Genomic DNA, 18,750 nt, shown 5'->3' on the forward strand with positions numbered 1-18,750 from the left:
CCTTCTCAGAACAACAAAACGAGTCCCGCCCCCAGAGAGAAAAAATAAAATGCTATGAAAACACAACAGGGAATGGATGTACCCATGACACAGGTCCTTGACCTAAGGTCACTCGCAGGAACTCAGCACACTTGGTACAAAGGCCAAACAGGAACATTTCGGCTCCACAGAAAGGGACAAAGGGAGGGCATTATGGAACTGCTTATACTGGAAAATAGTAAGGTCTGGCTGATAACTGATTCTTTGGACTGTTACACCATCTTCAAAAGAATTACGGAGTAAATGAAAGCAGAAGAGGCCTCAGAACTCTACGAAACAGGAGTAAGGTCACTCAGGTCAGGAGCTAGCACTGCTACGGTTTAGACGATTCTCCACAATTCCCAGAAAGCTTTAAGGAAGACCTGCCTGTGAGCTCATGAGACCGGCAACATGAAAGTTCATCTGAAACTCAACGGCAAAGAGATGCTTGTGCTGAAGGTGCAGAATGGTGCTCAGGCTGCGTCGGGGAGGTAAACTGAGGCAGGAGCCCTATCGGGGATGTGAGAGGCAACAGACCAGACAGAAGGAGAGGGAATGAAGCACCCCATTCAAAGCTGCTTCCTGTGAGGTCACACACAGCCACATCCCACTCCCACTACCTTGTCTTCTACACGACGGACGGCACCCAGCCTCAAATGCCAGCCAAGACAAACCCTGTCTGAGGCTGCTTCTTGTCAGGCATTTCATCACCGTGAGGAAAGTAAATAAGACTTGGTAATAACACATGGCTGTTTCAGAAATCACACCCAGAGACGACCATTTATCACCTAGGAATACGTCTAAGCATTTCTTAATGCATAATAAAATACATCACATAAGAACATACAAGACTAAAAAGATAATAAAACAAAATAACCAATTGACAAAAAAAAAAAAAAAGTATGGCCTCTTTCCCCCAACTTTTAGACATAGCTTGTATCAAAGAAAGGCAAGGGCTGGAAGGGAGGCCTAGGCTCCTTTTCGACTCAGCTCGCGACTGGCATTAAATTAAACAAGACTTGAATAAAACATAAGGTAGGTCTGGCTAGCAAGCCCCTCCGTTCATAGAAACCCAGCGGTTGTGTGGCTGGAGCAGGTGGATCTCTGTTAGTTTTAGACCGGCCTGGTCTACACTGAGAGAGTTCCAGGCCAGCCAAAGGTACAGTGTGGGACCCCGTCTCAGAATCAGAGAAAAAGGGAAAAAGTACCAGCACTGACTCAGTCTCATTTTTCCCGATAAATTGTATGTTTGAATATTTACATCTCACATTTGACCGACAGTAACAGAAAGAACACGGACTCTCAGTGAGCAAAGAGGTTCTAGAAAGCAAATGGATTTGTTCCTTAATACATGCAGCCGTGGTACTACAGTTAATTTGAATTTACACAAATTCTTCTGGAAATGAGTAATTTACGGTATACATTACACTGACTTAAGAATCCAATTTTAGCCAACCAATATTCAATGCAGCCAAAAATACCTGTATTTGTGGAACATAAAGTGTTTATAAATGACTATTCAACATTTTATATAAGCCTAAAAATTCCATTTAACTCATACACACAAAAGCATCAAATTCAAAGTACGTGAAACAAATGAACTGAAGTCCTGCTGATACATTCTGGCATCTAAAATGTAGAAGAGAGCATTTCAGACTCTTCAAAACTTATGCTATTATCCCATCTCAAACTTCAGCTTTAAAAAGTTATTTTAAACCAGGCAGTGGTGGCGCACACATTTAATCCCTGCATTCAGAAGGCAGAGATGGAGAGATATCTGAGTTCAAGGCCAGCCTGGTCTACAGAGTGAGTTCCAGGACAGCCAGGGCACCACAGAGAAACCCTGTCTGGGGAGAAGGGGGGAGGACAAACAAACAAAATGGGAGGGAGGGAGGGAGGGAGGGAGGGAGGGAGGGAGGGAGGGAGGGAGGGAGGGAGGGACAGATGGGGAGGTTGCCTTTCATTTCGTGACAGTCACCACAACAAACTGAGGAAGGAACAACACGGGGAGTGAGCAGCACAGGCGCAGCAAACGTCATGCAGGAAAAATGGCAATAACGTGAGCATTTGTATTTAAGTAAATTTATAAACTGAGAAAAATCCAGCAATTCTTCAAAATTCACAAACAACCAGATACGGCCAAGGAGAGCAGCCATCTGAGAGCTTATGACCTTTTGTTTAAGAAAGAGAAAGTCAAGAGACCCCACAGTGATTGTTCTGAAGCTGTGACACCGTGACAGGGCACGGTCTCGGTCAGGCCAATAACATGAGAACAGGCTGTCAGTAATCTGCGCTGTGTCACTAAGTTCTCTCCTGTGACCTAAGTGTGAAAAGAGTAAGAGACAGACAGGATAATGAGAAAAAATTCCAGAAAACTTGCCTTACAGATCATCTTTTAAGAATGCCTACATTGCTGAAGAAAAAGATAATGCATCTGTTTTCATCAGAAGCAGAAACAAGGGCTGTGAGACAGTCGTGCACGCATGTGAACACAAACAGAAATACACACACACGCATACATGCACAAACGTATGTGCTCATTCAACAAATATATAACTAGAATTAAAAAGTTGACTTTAATTCCAGCAGAGGCAGAGGCAGAGGCAAGCCAGGCCTACATGGTGAGTTCTAAGACAACTAGGGCTACCCAGCTCTACGTATGGGGGAGAGAGAGAAAGTTGAAGTAAGACAGGTGTGGTGGCACAAGGCAGAGGCCAGACAATTAAGAGTTCAAGGCTAGCCTGGGCTACAGGAGACCCTGTCTTAAACACAACAAGTTCTAGAAAAGATCCCAAATGTCCTTTAAAAGTGAGTGTTCCCACAAACTATGGGAGGGAAGACTGCAAATAAAAGTGATACGAAGGAACGAGATCAGTATTTTGAAATTGGTGATACACGCTAACTACACATACAAAAAAACCCACAAAATTTAGCGCACACACATTCACAAAAATGAATGCACCTAAATCTGATTTATCTAAAAGAGACTGGTGGAAACTGAACGCGTCCGCAATATACCAGGTTCCTGTTGCCAAGGCAGAGTGCAGAGGTGACAGAGGTGCAGACAGAAACGCGGAAGACTGAGGGTGAGACTTGACTGTGTTGGGGGAGCGGACTCTATGAAGAGAAGGAGAATCCAGCTGCGCATGTACGTTCCCTGGACCCCACCACAGCATCCTGGAGCTGTGGATCTGAGGCCAAAGACTCACCAGTCCACAAGTTTGACTCGGTTGCCACCACGAGAGTGGCTGCTGTCACCTCACTTCAACTGTGACTGGGAAAAGGGCTAAGGCTCACACTGAATGTGCTATTCCATGTTTCTCTAGGGGACCCAGACGGGTGTGTGAACGAGCGGGATGGCTGGCCAGCCACACAACACCCAGGAAGATTGAACTGGATTAAATGCTGGTTTCAGACATCTCCACCACCGTCACTGAGGACAGTTTCACAACCAACCACCTACCAGGCTTCCAGGTCTTTCCTGTGCTGTCCATCAGGACCAACAGCGACTCCAAAGAGTGTGGTTGAGGTTAAGGCGGCTGAAACATGGTGTGCTATCCCAGCGCAACATCGCCACCTGCCTGACAGAGCAGCCAAGTACATCCGCTTTTAAAGGCCCCAAGGAGGCCAGAGACCATCCAGTTCTACTTCTGGATGGGTGAACTTGAAGAAGAAAACCAAATGGGATGGAAGGTCCAGAGGGGAATGGGTGATCGCAAGGTCCTGGCAGCCTACATTATCCTTCTGCTACATAAAACCCTGCCTTGGGTTCAGCAGCCCCTTGACGCACTGAACAACTCTCCGGTGCTCATGGATGGCTTTGTTAAGTCCCCTCAGTCAGGAGAGTTAACCCCAGGAAGTCAGGAAGACTGATGTAAACAGCAACCAGCACAGAGGAATAAAGGAAACGCATCTCGCCTATTTTACTCTGAGAGACTAACAGTGTCCTGTGGGCTAAGCATGCCCATTCATTTATGTATTGTCTACGAATACTCTTGCTTAACACAATGGATGAGCGAGTCTAAGAGCAAGGATATAAGCAGAAATGTCCGTTATGTTCAATAAATTGAATCCATATACAAAACTGAGAGGGGAGACAAAACAGATGAGGGAGGAAGACTCACAGTGACAACAGAGACAGAGTTGGTTAGAGGCACCTGCACATCAGGGATGCTGGCAGGCACCGGGAGCTCCACCCAAATGTGCATTGTGCCACCTCGATCATATCTCAAATTTGAATTTTGGGGGAAGGCAATTTGCAAGGTATGAACAGGGTAGCAAACATCTTGTAATCACAAAACACCAGAGGTGAGGGCCAGGGGATCTAGAGCTTGTGGTCACCTCACAAACATCAATATGGTTTCAAGGACTGAGGGTTGGCAGATTAAGGCACAACCCTGATGGAGAAACACAAATCGAAGGAGAAAACTCATCTGATTGCCACAAAACACACACACATGTAGAAGGAGCTGCGGGCAGGCCTGCCTCAGGCAGTCGCCAAAAAGCTCTGGCCCAAGATGGACGTAGGTTAGAATCTTTCTGGTAAACCACCACCTCGTTGTGCTACACGGATTATTAGAAATGGGTTAAGCAAGATGTGAGAGTTAGCCAGTAAGAGGCTAGCGCTAATGGGCCAGGCAGTGTTTAAAAGAATACAATTTGTGTGTTGTTATTTTGGGTGTAAAGCTAGCCAGGCGGATGGGAGCCAGGAGGGAACGCAGCCCGCTGTTCCCATCATTACACACACACATACACACACATATGCGCGTGCACACACACAGACACAATGATTTAGTGAAGAATGTTAAGTTGAGCACAAACATTCATTGCTCACTGCTTTCTGTCTGTGGACAAGGACAGGCTGCCTCCATCTCCCGAGCCCACACCTTTCCCAGCACGATGGACTGCATACCCCAGAGCTGGAAGCCAAAACAAAGCCTCCCTTCCTCAGGCTGCTTTTGTCAGAGTTTTGTCAGGGCTACACGCAAAGTAACCACAACACTGGTCAACTAGACTAGCCGATTGTTCTTAAATAGAGTTGTGGATGCAAGACAGCTTCTGTCTCTTCATTTTTTCTCTTAATGGTTTCTTTCAAAGGGTGAAATGTTTCACTCTGATGAGCCAAAATTTATAAATTGCATACTTTAATGGATTTTGCTATTAGTGTCTTATTTTTAAAAAACCGTGCCAAACCTAAGGAACATTAGTTTCTTTAGTATCATTTAAAAAGCTTTATGGTTATGGGTTCATGCTTGCCCATCATTCCTGAGTGAGTTTTCTTAGTCAACAAGCACCTGAGTATAAAGCTTATAACTCTGAAAAATCACTAATTATTTGGCTAGATGATTTTGTTGCGTAATGAGACAGGGTCTCACTGTGTATCACTGGTGGACCCAGAATTCACTATAAAGACCAGGCAGGCCTTGAACTTTCAGTAATCCTCCTGCCTCTCCGTCGTGAGTGCTGATATTTTAGTCCAGCATTATACGGCACTTGATGCACATAAATTCAGTAAATCTTGCTATCGGGTAGACGGCAACATTTCTACATTGTAAAGTATATAAAGTCTTAAAACTAGCTGACAAATGCTACAGGAAAAGAATCTCACTAACATTTTGATAGTGGGAGAAATTGACATTATTATTATTATTATGATTATTTGGTTTTTCGAAACAGGATTTCTCTGTGAAACAGTCCTGACTGTCCTTGAACTTGCTCTGTAGACCAGGCTGGCCTTGAGAGTGCTGGAATTAAAGGTGTGCGCCACCACTCCCCGGCCATTTTGTAGTTTTTAAGGCAGAGTCTGAATAATTTGCCCAGGATGGCCTTGATCTTAGGACCTTCCTGTTTTGCCCTCCTGAGTCAATGGAATTCAAGACTTATGTCACTAGACTTGCTTTTTATGAACTAATTTTTACCTTTCAATGTTGTTAAAACAATTTACTATGTGCATTTTTTTAAAAGAGTAATTTGTATTTTTTGCAAAGACCAATCCTGTCTTCCTTCAATACAATCCTTCCCCACTGATGGACACTCCGTCCACATTCTCCGTCCTCGCTGACCTCTACTGTTTCCTTCCTTCTGGTTCTCCGTCCTCAGAATCTATGACCTCAGTCTTCCAGAGCTGAAACTATCTCATTAACTCAGGGAGACATCAAGCACAATGGGAGTCCCTCCTCCCTGTCCTCAGTAACACCTAAGGAAATAAGAAAAGACCCCTACTTTTCTAGATAATTAACCTGAAGTTTAAGGAAAGTAATCTGTTTATCTCATTCAAGTGCACTGGAAGGTGGAGAAGCGCGAACGCAAAAAGATGGCTACGACAAAGTGTGTGAGTTCAGAGATAAGCAAGGCACAAAAGCCAAGCACAGGCGATGGTCGAGACCACTGAGAATATAGGAGACCCTGGGAACTCCACACTTTGATAGTTTGTAAGCTATATCTTAATAAAAGTGAGTTTTGAGGGATAGGTTGAAGAAAATGGCGTAACCAACCCTGCATAAGCTTACCATGTGTTCCAAAAATCACGGAAAAAAAGTGGCATGTCTGTATCAGTATAAGCATAAGTACACAGTATTTGGAATATACAGATACTAAAAAATAATTTTTATCACAAAGGACAAATAGTCTTAACTAATAATATAAATAATTGGATTCATTTCCACTTCAGAACTAGAAAAGGTATTAATCATACTACTTTGCAAGTCTGTGGAAACATTAATATTTACATGTTTCAAACATGAAATTGCTATGTATCCAATGGACTAGAAAAGGACTGCAGTGAGCACCGTGAGGCACGGCAGAGTCTGCTAGCAAGGGATCTGCGCAGACGGCTTGAGCAGCCACACTGGAGTCTAGCAGCGAGGGATCTAGCAGCGAGGTTCGTACTGCTGCTGGAGCAAGGACATTCTTCTCACGGCATGTGTGCTTCAGGAGGAAAATTACTGTCAGATGCAGAGGATATCCCCAGTCAAAGACCACAAAACAACTTAATTCAACGTAATTAGATCCATATTCTTTATTTCTTCCCTTGCCTGATTAAAGTGCCCTTGGAGTTCTTGGAAGAATTCAGAATAATATGATTTTTCAAGTATTCAAAGATGTCCAGATAAATCATGTGCCAGACAGATTTCATGATCGGTATTAAATTTTATCAGTTCAAAATAATTTTCGGCAGGACCTTATAATGATTAATTTTATGGTTACCAACTTAAGTCCTTCTATATTTATGCTTACTTTTAGAAATTCCAATTTACAGGGTAGGTACTGGAGCAACATTGTTGCAGATAGTTCTATTCCATTTGCCTGCCTGACAAATGGGTATACAGTTGGCAACACCGAACCTTTACAACAAAACAATGCTGGCATGGTCCCTGCGATTCAGTGTCACAAGGAACCTTACACAAGACTGCTATTCCTCATTGAACCTCCAGGTAAGCTAAAAAACAAATAGCACTGATAAAAACCAGGCAAACAGGGGCCAAGCGCTTTAAACATTCAAACTCTTAATGGTTTTGCTGAGACTTGCGGATGCCTACAAGGCAAATACATTTTTAAAAGAGAACAAGGAAATGAACGGTGTCTACAGATATGAAATCTACACATAAGAAAACTATCTAACATAATACTGCTGCATAAAACACAACGCAAAGGCAACTAAGCCGGGCAAAAAGCAGTCAGTTCTGCATCAAAGAATGCTCCAAACATGACCGAGATAGTTCAAGACATTTCTGAGCTATATCTGAGGCCATGTTAATGGGTGCCAGCTTGCCAAATCTGGACCACTGTGAATGCTAAAATAATTACTGAACAAATACATGCCTTTTGAAGAATAAAGAAAACCATAAAGATATACTGGTGTCCTGATCAAATTATTAGCAAGGCTCCATGTTTGTATTCCCAGAGGCAGGAGGAAGGAGGCTTCCAAAGAATGTGGTGAGCTTACCTCAAAAGCACAACCCAAGTTACCAGTGAAAGCTACACTCTACCTCACAGAAGAAAATGAGAACGTCAACACCTCTACGAAAACTGAGGAAGAGTCTAGAGAAGAAATGGGATGCAGCATTTAATGTGCTTAAATCATAAACAGCCAAAAAATAATGGACTGTTCCAGAAGGAACTAGACTAAAAATAAGGCCATTCCTTTTCCTGGGGTAAAGCCTTGTTCCAGTTGCTGAGACAGCTAATGGCACTAAGCTGGGGACTGACAGTTAAAAGGGCAGAATTATTTTTACTTGGTATTTTAAGGGCTTCTTATGGCTATACAAGAAAATGTGCTCGTGTGAGTGAATATGTGTTCACTATGGGTTCTGGGCCGTGCTGTCTTCCACAGCTGGGCTGGGCTGCAGTTCTGAGGCAGAGTGCTGGCCAGGCAAAGAGGTACTGAGTTTGACCACTGGGCCAGTTAAAAATAAAAAAAAATAATTAAAAACCTAAGAAAAATGTGTCTGGCTTTGTGAAGGGCCTAAAATATACAGGAATCAATAAGGTACAACATATTTTAAAAATAAAATCGTACTATTTATTGAGACAGACAAGTACTATAAAGTTAAAATAGTTTGCCATAATAAAAAAATAAGCTTAGTTGTGTCTCCCAAATTCCCCATACCGAGTTTCACTGACTGGTCTCAAACATCATTATGTAACCCCAGTTGGTTCCTTTTGCCTTCACCTCTCCAGCCTGAGAACACAGATACTGTTGCCATATCTAGCAACAAATCCGATTACAAATTCCACCACGTAGCAATGTGTGGTGGTGTGCTGGGAGGAGCAGAGCCACCAGCTCTGTGAAAACAAATCCCCAATGCTGATTTCAGGCTAGTAATAAAAGTAAAATAGACACTGTGCACTGTGATGTTAGAATAGAATGCTGCACGGGAGAAAAAGGGACAAAAAGGGAGGAGGAGGAAGAAGGAGGAGAAAAGGAACAAATGAAGACCATGATGATGCCAATAATGATGAAAACTAAATACATGTAAGGCTCCGCATCTAGCACATGATAAAATAACCAATAAATCCTGTAAAGGAAAGTGTAGTGAAAATTCACGCTTGCATAGCTGTATGCATAAATGTCTACATTTAGGCTCTGCCTACTGTGCTGTCAGACAACTGCAATCCAAACACCGAGGAGAGGGAGTAAGAGGGCCAGGAGCTCAAGGCTATCATTGGCTACACAGTGAACTCAAAACCAACCTGGGCAACGAGAGACCCTGTCTCAAAACATATTTAAAACAAACAAAATGGCCAGGTGTGGTGGCACACACCTTTAATCTCAAGCACTTGGGAGGCAGAGGTAGGCGGATCTCTGTGAGTTTGAGGCCAGCCTGATGTACAGAGCAAATTCCAGGACAGGTTCCAAAGCTTAAAATAAACAAACAAACAAGTAAATAAATAAAACCTGTCTAGAAAAGAAAAGAAGGGCAACAGAAGGAAAGGAGGGGGGCTCGGAGGAAAGTGGAAAAAGAGAGGAAAGGAGGGAGGGAGGGAAGCAGGGAAGAAAAGAGAGAGGGAGGGAGGGAAGCAGGGAGGAAGGGAGGGAGGAAGGGAGGGAGGGAGGGAGGGAGGGAGGGAGGGAGGGAGGGAGGGAGGGAGGGAGGGAGGGAGGGAGAAGGAAAACCAAGCAAAGTTCCTATTTACAGTATGGTCAACTGACATAAAACAAAACAAAGTCTAGCAGAAGGTCCTCAGAAACAGAGATCAACTGAAAGCAGGGTTTCATTTGTAGCAACAAAGAGTGTTAAAATGCAAGAAGGACAAAATGTCTTCTCAACTGTTAATGCTTTCTTTTTTTAATCTAGGCTTTTCTTTTTTAAAAAAAATTTCTTTGTGTATACTTTTTAATTATGAGTGCTCTGTCTGCATGTATGCCATTAGATCCCATTATAGACGATTGTGAGCCACCATGTGGTTGCTGGGAATTGAACTCAGGACCTCTGGAAGAACAGTCAGTGCTCTTAACCACTGAGTCATCACTCCAGCCCAGTCAATATTTTTTAAAAGATAATTTTGTTATTTATTAGTATGTATGTGTGTGAATATCACATGTGTGCACATGCCCATAGGAAATTGAAGAGAACAATAGTTCTCCTGGATTTTCTAGACTTGTGGCTGAAGGAGGCTTGATGTAGCAGGTTGAGTGCTGCCTGATGATGCAGGAGGTGTGAGCTGCCTGATGATGCAGGAGGTGTGAGGAGCTGCCTGATGCAGGTTCTAGGATCTGATCTTGGGTCCTCTGGAAGAACAGCAAGTGACCTCAACTACTAATCCATTTCTCCAGTACTCAACAACATTCTTAACAAGGTGGGTACTTTCTTAGGTATGCATTAGGACAAAATGAGGTATCTTAATTTATTAGAACTCATTCTAGCACAGAGAATATTGTTTTCTCATAAATACAAATCTCCAAATTGATATGAATCTACAATTATCTTGAATGCCATATTACGCAGAGAAATCACTCCGGGAAGAATACACAACTTACTTTGGCTTCGGTTTCTCCCCTGTGAAGAGTATACAGATGATGGACAGCACTCTGAGATGACGACCAAGGATGAGTCAGAATTTGGAAGACATGAAAGTCATGGCCAAGAGTGTCTGTTGTGACTAAAAGCATTCCTGGAAGATAAAAAGCAAAGGATAAAAATAAAAATGATTATGTGTGTGGTTAAGATACTTACAGAACAACACGTAATATTAAGTATTATGAAAAAAGAAAAGGAAATAAGGTTATGGAATAAAAGACTTAAAATAAAGCACACTCTCTCTATGAACGTCACACCAACACCAACAGAGCGCAACCACTAGGCAGAAGGAGTAGGATGTCTTTATGTGAGCAGAGGAAAAAATTTTACATACAGAACGTACAGCGTTCACAGCAATTGTCAGAACATGTATGAGCGTTGGGAAGAAAGCTGTTTTGCCTGAATGAGAATCTGAGTTCAGTCCCTGGAATTCAAGTAAAAATGCCTGGTCTGGCGGTACAGCACTGAAGACATAGAAACAGGAGAATCCCTGGAACTGTCGGTCTATTCTAAGTGATGAGCTTCAGGCCAACAAGATACCCCGTCTCAAAGGAGGTGAACAATATCCCCAAGGATAGTAGCCGATGTCGTCTTCCTGCCTTCCATAAGCATGGAACGTGCAATTTAAAAAAGGAACAATTGATGTGAAACGAGGTGCCACCACGGAGCTTACTGACCCACCCCATTAAGTTCCAACATACACTGATCAAATTACTAAGACCCTCATGGAATGTACTCATTTAAAATTAGTCTTTGCTCAGTTAGATTGCTACACATTTCTCCTCCCAGCTAGGTGAGAGACGGGGACAGGGGATCATTGGCGCCCAAGAGATCAAGACCAGCCCGGAAAACAACTGAGATCCTGTACCCAAACTAAACAAACCCAAACTAAACAAACCAACTAACTAAACATTAGGGTAGGCAGAAAGGATTATCAGGTCAAGGTTCTTGCTGCCAAACCTGGTAACTCCAATTTGAATCAGGGACCCACAAGGTAGAAGGAGAGACCCAACTCCCACAAATTGTTCTCTGATCATCTATAAACACATGCACACACTCACCTGCATTCACACACACACACACACACACACACAAGTGTAATTCTAAAAATTAATAAAGTAAAAATGATCTCTACCCAGGCATGATATTTGTTGAAATAACACATTTATCCAGTTTCCACAGCCAAAGGAACAATGTAAAAAAGGTTATTGTAAACATTGTAAACATGTTTCTTGTGTGTAATAGCTTGGGGAATTAAACTATATCTACAGAGTTACTGCTTCGCACATATAAGGCTTTGGGTTAAATCTCCAACATGAAAAAAATAGATTAGTAATCAAGGCTACTGTCTTTCTAAAATTAAACTTACTTTAAGTGAACACAGAACATCTAGCAGAGAAAGGCTGAGTGGTTAGACACAGGAATATATTGTATGATTAAACCACGTTCCACTCTTGATCTTTCGGCCTTTCCTCATGGTGAAGATTCACATGTACGTCCTGAACATGCGGCACGGTACTGCCATCTGCAGTTATACTGCGGTCTCAGTACACCAGACCTCCCTGTGCTGACAATCAATGCACAGGGGTCTGTAGATTCCACATGTGTGATCTGTGTGCTTCCGTGTCTGGCTACTTCAAATATCAAGATGTTGTTCTTCTTTCTGAATAATATTCCTTCATGTATAGAGGTCCTATATTAATTGATACTTGAACCTGAAATATGATCTTCCTGCCTGGGAGTAAAAACAAAACCTATCGCACGCTGCTTTTTCAGATTATGACCCAATGACTTTAATTATTTCATGTACTCCTTTCTAACTTAGGACATTTATCAGTGGGGTTAATGAATGAATCTGCTTGTCTCTTTACTTTTTTCCTATGTTTGGCTTTATGTATGTACTCATACATACTTCTTTTTTTCTATTTTGGATTCCTTATTATTACTACTACTACTATTAGTTTTTTGAGACAGGGTTTCTCTGTTGTCTTGGCTATCCTAGAACTCACTCTGTAGACCAGGCAGTCCAAAAAACCAGAGATTAATCTGCCTCTGCCTATCCACAGCACATATTATTTCAGAATAAGGACACGGAGTGCTGGGATTAAAGGCTCACACCACCACAGCCCAGCTCTTTAGAATGATTTTGTAATTGCTAGAAACGATGGTGAGCACAGTTCCCAGCTCCCACAAACTGTGCAGTTGAGCTTCCCATAACGGAGGAAACTGAGAGGTCGGCAGACGTATGATACAATAGAAGAAAACCACCCTCGTGATCATGGTTTCTCCCTACCAGGGAAGTTAGAAAGCTTTCTTTTTAATTACTTAGCCTCTGACTTTAAGTTATGGTTCTGAGGGCCCTTGGGATATAAACTGACTGTTCTGGAGCATGTCCTGCATGCACCAGGCTTCCAGCGTCTGTCACTTTGCATTTTTGTGTCAAGTGTTTTACTGTCTTATACTAAGAAAGGGCTGAGTGGGCAGCACAGGAGGTCAGGGCCTCACCTACACCAGAGGATACTGTCCATCTGAGTGTGCAGCTTCCTTGGTTAAATGTAGCTCTCGGTGATGCCCTGAGTCTCAGATGCCAATTTTCTGGGCTACATACATTTTAGATGATGAAAAGAACCAATTATTGTAAGTAATTTAATAAGGGGTAATAACTTGTTAATACACATAGTAGCTTCTCTCCCACCAGGCACCCAGTGATGGCAGGAGGTCACTGACACACTCCCCATTCCTTCCTTATTGTGACTCAAGCTATGTGTGTCTATGCTTAGTCACAACCACGTGTTCTATTGAAGGCGTGCTTTTCCTACTCCTGCTTTTGGCTCAGTTACAGTAAGTTTTAGTAAGCATAACTCAACGGCTATCATCCGATCCTATCTTTCCACAAAAAAAAACCCACAAAAGTTTAGGGCACTTGAAAAACAGAGAAACATCACAGTGTTGGAAGAAAAAAAAAGAGGACCTTATTATTTATACTAAATATACACTTACACAGATGATCATCAATACACTTTCTTCCAAACAGCATTCTACTCAAAAGGAGCATTTAAATGAAAAGCTGATTAAATCAAGGCCACTACTGTTCTACACGTGAATGGCAATCACACATGAGCATTTTTCAACACTGATCTGTCTAGTTGTTCCTATGTCAACCACTCCAACCTGTAGGGCAACAGCCTTTAACATGTGTGTCAAGACCTGTACATACATATATGTGCCTATCTCAGATGCTACCCTCTTCCATTTCTCCAAGATAATTTGGCTTCATAACCCATAAATGAGTTTACATGAATCACAAAACTTTTCAACTATAAAAGCATAAAAGGCAGCGAGGAAAGGAAGAGCTAGTGTAAGTCTGCAGAGTCAGGTGCTTTCTTTAATTCACCATTTCCGCTTTCACATACATTCTGCAAAGGAAACAGCAAGCGCTTCTCTTCTAGAAAACAAGTTTAAAAGCACATATACATAAAAGGAAAAGTCATGCAGAATAGACTGTGGCTTCGGAACTATTTATGCGGCATCAGAAGACTAAACCAGACGCTGGCCTGGCCATAAACTAAACCCACGCCCCAAACGAGGTGCCAAGCCACAAAAAGCATTTGCGTCATCTGGGAATACAAGGAAAAGACGGGCTTCTAATTATAGGGCCTGGAAGCGGAAGCCCAGAGTGATTAGCTGTTTAGGCGCTGCTGTGTGTTTATCTGGAAGCTTCCTCTCCCTCACTCTCAGCCTCAAGTTTGATAGATGAGCTTTAGTGTTGGAGGTGGGGATGGAGCTGCTGATGGTACACGGTGTTCTCCAGAATCTGAGGTAGCTGCAGAATGAACATTAAGGCTGCTGTGGCTTCATCAGAACATAAGTCTTTTCAACTGGGCGTCAGCTGGTTAGACCAAAGAGTGAAATTAAAGACTAGCAAAACAGCACTGAGCAGAAACTATAAAATCTTGGAAACACGATTTTTCTTTTTTTCACATATCCTATTTATAACACCTATCTAATTGCGTGGTTCTTTATCATGTACATGCATGGAAATCGAAAGACAAATTACGAGATACTCACACTCTCTTCCAAAAAGAGGCACAGTACACCCAGCAGGGTCAGAAAGAAGTCTTTGCAGAAGTCATACTGTAGCGCTCATTTAAAAAGTCTATATTTTACCATTAATTCTGACAAGATATTATTTCTGATCAATACTTGCATAATTGCAAACTTACAATGGTATACAGCCAAATTTGGAAAAAACAAAAGCAAAGAAATACAATCTCAGTATTGATAGAAATCTTTAACCAGCTCAGACTCCATAAAACTTTTACTAACATTGTGGGTATTAAAATCGACTAATTGAACACAGGCACATAACAACTACGCTCTCAAAGCTCAAGGGCCCATGTACACAGCAGCCATTTCTCAACGTGCTCTTCCTATGTAGCCTTGGCTGTTGTGAACCTTGCTCTGTAGACCAGGCTGACCTCACACTCACAGAAATCCAACTGCCTCTGCCTCCCCAGTGATAGGATTAAAGGCGTGCGCCACTACCAGTCACTACCAGCAGGCAGCATCCATTTCTATACTAACCCATACTCGCGATTTCTCTCCCTGAGTCATATTGTTTTCCTGGTTAGTTTGGAGGCTCGCTCCATCTATTTATTTATTTATTTATTTATTTATTCATTCATTCATTCATTCATTTATTTACTCATTCATTCATTCGTGGGGGGGGGGGGTCCCACACACTGTGCAAGCTCTCTGCAATGGGCCAGAAGCATCAGTTTCTTCCGTAAGTATAGAAGCATGTTTCGTAGGCTTTTTAAAGAAACAGATAATCAAACTCAATGTATTCTTCCGATTTAGGAGTCCAGAATATAAATCTTTATAAAACACACTACAAAACATCCTGTAAGAAACAATGAAGTGAAGAGAGCTAAGTAAAACAGAGATGATTGATTTGACGCCTTCCTAGAGTTGTCTATATCTGTAACCAACATAGTTCAAATTAAATAGATAATATTACACACATGCATTAAATTAGATCCAGGATCCTGCCTCTTTAGCAGTTAGAGAATAAAATGAAATAGTTTTGATTTCATTCCCTTGTAAAATTCTGCGATTTTTAGGATTATATTAGTTCCTCTGGCTCTCTCCCATGATTTCTGTTTGTTTGTTTTGTTTTCTAATACAGGGTTTCTCTGTGTGGGCCTAGCTGTCCTGGAACTCACTCTGTAGACAAGACTGGCCTTGAACTCACAGAGATCCTCCAGTCTTTGGCTCCCAAGTGCTGGTATTTACCAAAAGATTTTACCAATAAGCAACACTAATCTAATCTCAACACTCCAGCTGAGGGTGCAATATCAAGAGATCAAAGCCATGCCAGGCGGTGGTGGTGGCTCCAGCCTTTAATCCCAGCACTTGGGAGGCAGAGGATCTCTGTGAGTTTAAGGCCAGCCTGGTCTATGAGAGCTAGCTCCAGGTCAGGCAACCAAGATCAGGCCCTGTCTAGAAAAACCAAATAATAATAATAATAATAATAATAATAATAATAATAATAATAGAGAGATCAAGGCCAGCCTCAGCTACAAAACAAGAGCCTATCTCAGCTCCAAAAATAATTACTATAATATTATTATCTCCAATAGGCTTATGTTACCATTTAGGAAATTTAATATGCTTTTATCATATTTAGGTATATGTTTATAAATGTTCTAATTTTTCCAAATGTTCAAGTATATTTTTATTATATGTCAGAAAAAAATTGAATTTCTTAAGTTTTATTAATATACAATTTATATGCAATGATTTTGTTTTATGTGCTCATTTTGATGAATCTAATATCAACACAGTTATTATTTAAAAAAAGATAGAGACCTCAGAGACATATCCTTATGTGTACAGCTGTCACCTGTCCCTGCCCCTCATCCAGTGCTACTCACAGACTGCCTTCCTGTAATGGGGTTCATACCGCCTGCTTTAGAACTGAGACAAAAGGACTGTCCAGGGGCTCACACGGGTTTTCTGGTCCTATTTACCAGGAAGAACAGAATTTGTTCAATTGTTTATATTACAGGATACAAGATGCTACCATTTCTATAGACATTCTTCAGGGGTTCCCATTTAAACTGCTATTTATTCAGTATTCAACACTACTTTCTGTGTGGCTGTTTTATTTCTCTGAGGTGATAATGTAAAACAAGTGGAGTTTTGAAATTCATTTTAAAAATGATAATCATCTTACATTGCCCACATGCTTACCAATCTTAACCATTGTGTATCTTTAAACTGTAATCATTAGGTGGGTGTTTTGTGATGGCTCCCGGCTTTAATTTGCATATTGACCCATTCCGCAGACATTTACATCATAAATTTTTAATAGAATTTTCTTTTAAATCTCTGTCTTTATTTGTTTAAAACATTTTATTGTTTCAACTACATGTCTAGGGGGCGGGCACACGAGTGCAGCAGCCCTGGCGTCCACGTGAGGGACTGGACCCCCGGGACTGGAGTCGGACAGAGGCAACAGTGAGCTGCTGCTGACATCAGGTGTGACAGGATTCCTTTGCCGCAAATATTTTCCAAAAAACATTTAATTTTGATGGAGTCAACTTTCCAATAGTGAGAGGCATTTTTACCCTATCTCAAAGTCAAGGTGTATGAAGTTTCACAGTTTTAGATTTTAAAGTCTATGATCCTTTTTAAGTTAATTGTATATGTTTTTAGTTGAAGGAATATTCTGTTTTACCATCCACATTCAATAAGGACATTATACTTGCCCTAATGAATTAATTTATATTTTTCCTAAAATTCAACAGTTTCTATTCCAATCCAATATGTCTCTGTTTAACCATACAGTCCTTTCTTATGTACTATAAATTTATGTAGTTCAGGTCTTTATTTGTCTTTTACATGATTGACTAATCTCATATTCTTTGAAACTCCATATAAAATTATTATCAGCAGACAGGGTGCTGGAACATGGTCTACAAAGCAACTACCAGGCTGGTCAGAGCTGCCTAAATGAGATAGAGAGAAGAAGGGGAGGTGTGGAAAGGGGAGGAGAAAAGAGGAAGGGGGAGAGACAGACAGAGGAGGAAAGAGAGACACTAAGACCCTTGAGACAGAGACCATTAAAATTAGAATCAGCTTGAGTTGAGCATAAACATCCACTTTCAAAACATTTAACCATAGCAAAAGAAAAAAGTACTGACAGAAAAAATACCAGTAGCATATCAAGGAATAAAATGTTCATAAACTACCACAACAACCCAGAAGTGTGATGAGAGAGGGTGAGACGGGGCGAAGTATGGGATGGGAAGATGGAGAAAAGGAAGAAACTTGTTGGAAAACAAGTGGAACAATATCTAGAAGCGGCCATCTTGGGTGGTACACTCACGTGATCCTGGAACACGCTGATGAATAAGTAACAACATTGATCCAAAGGAAAATTATACACAAACACTCAACTAGAGCTATATTAATGCCCAGCTAATAGTTAATGTATGGCAAGAGAAGAGAGCAATCTGAATGAGACAAGTCCCAGGATGAAGCCCTCAGTGAAGAGCAGAAACAAGGCAAAGGACTAAATACTTACGGCCCTGCAGTGCTAACACCAGCAGGCTGTACTCATGAGCGAACCTTCAGATAAACTTGGCTTTTTCTGAATGTATTTATTTGGGTGCTCACCATACCTCCTCTTCGCACCTCATTACTACAAGTTTAGATATTGATCACTCTGTGTGGATGGGGTAATGGAGAGAGAGAGAGAGAGAGAGAGAGAGAGAGAGAGAGAGAGAGAGAGAGAGAGAGAGAGAGAGAGAGAGAGAGAGAGAGAGAGATCCTCTTTTTATTCTTTGAGACAAGGTCTCTCACTGAATCTAGAGTTAACCAGTTCAACCAGACTAGCTACCCAACAATCCCCAGGGATTCTCTTGTTTCTGCCTTCCCAGTGACGGGATAACAGATATACATTGCCACACTCTGCTTTAACTAGGTGGGTTCTGGAGATCCAACCTCCAACCTCAGTTCTTCATACTTGTGTGGCAAATTGACTGAGCCATCACCCTGCACCTTCAAATTCTATACACTATCTCACTGCATGCATTGACACTGCCTACTAATTTAATGTTATCCCATATCAGCTCAATCAGTATGGATGCACAGGAGTATTGCTGATTATTAGAATCTGGGGTTGCAATATACCTTGCATAGGGCC

General features: G+C 41.7%; 1 protein-coding gene and 1 pseudogene across 7 annotated transcripts in view; both read right to left on the bottom strand.

The window, feature by feature from the left end:
• The window catches only part of Bcas3 (BCAS3 microtubule associated cell migration factor), a 485,118-nt gene that overhangs the window by 326,845 nt on the left and 139,523 nt on the right, over positions 1 to 18,750 (bottom strand). For all 7 annotated transcript variants that reach the window (XM_042055034.1, XM_042055036.1, XM_042055035.1 and 4 more), the window contains exon 14: positions 10,499 to 10,632. In XM_042055034.1, coding sequence (XP_041910968.1) covers positions 10,499 to 10,632 — 134 coding nt within the window. The remainder of the gene's footprint in view (positions 1 to 10,498; positions 10,633 to 18,750) is intronic.
• On the bottom strand, positions 12,694 to 12,842 carry LOC119813894 (annotated as a pseudogene).

Source organism: Arvicola amphibius, chromosome 4 (genome assembly GCF_903992535.2).
Source record: "Arvicola amphibius chromosome 4, mArvAmp1.2, whole genome shotgun sequence".
Taxonomy (NCBI): Eukaryota; Metazoa; Chordata; class Mammalia; order Rodentia; family Cricetidae; genus Arvicola; species Arvicola amphibius.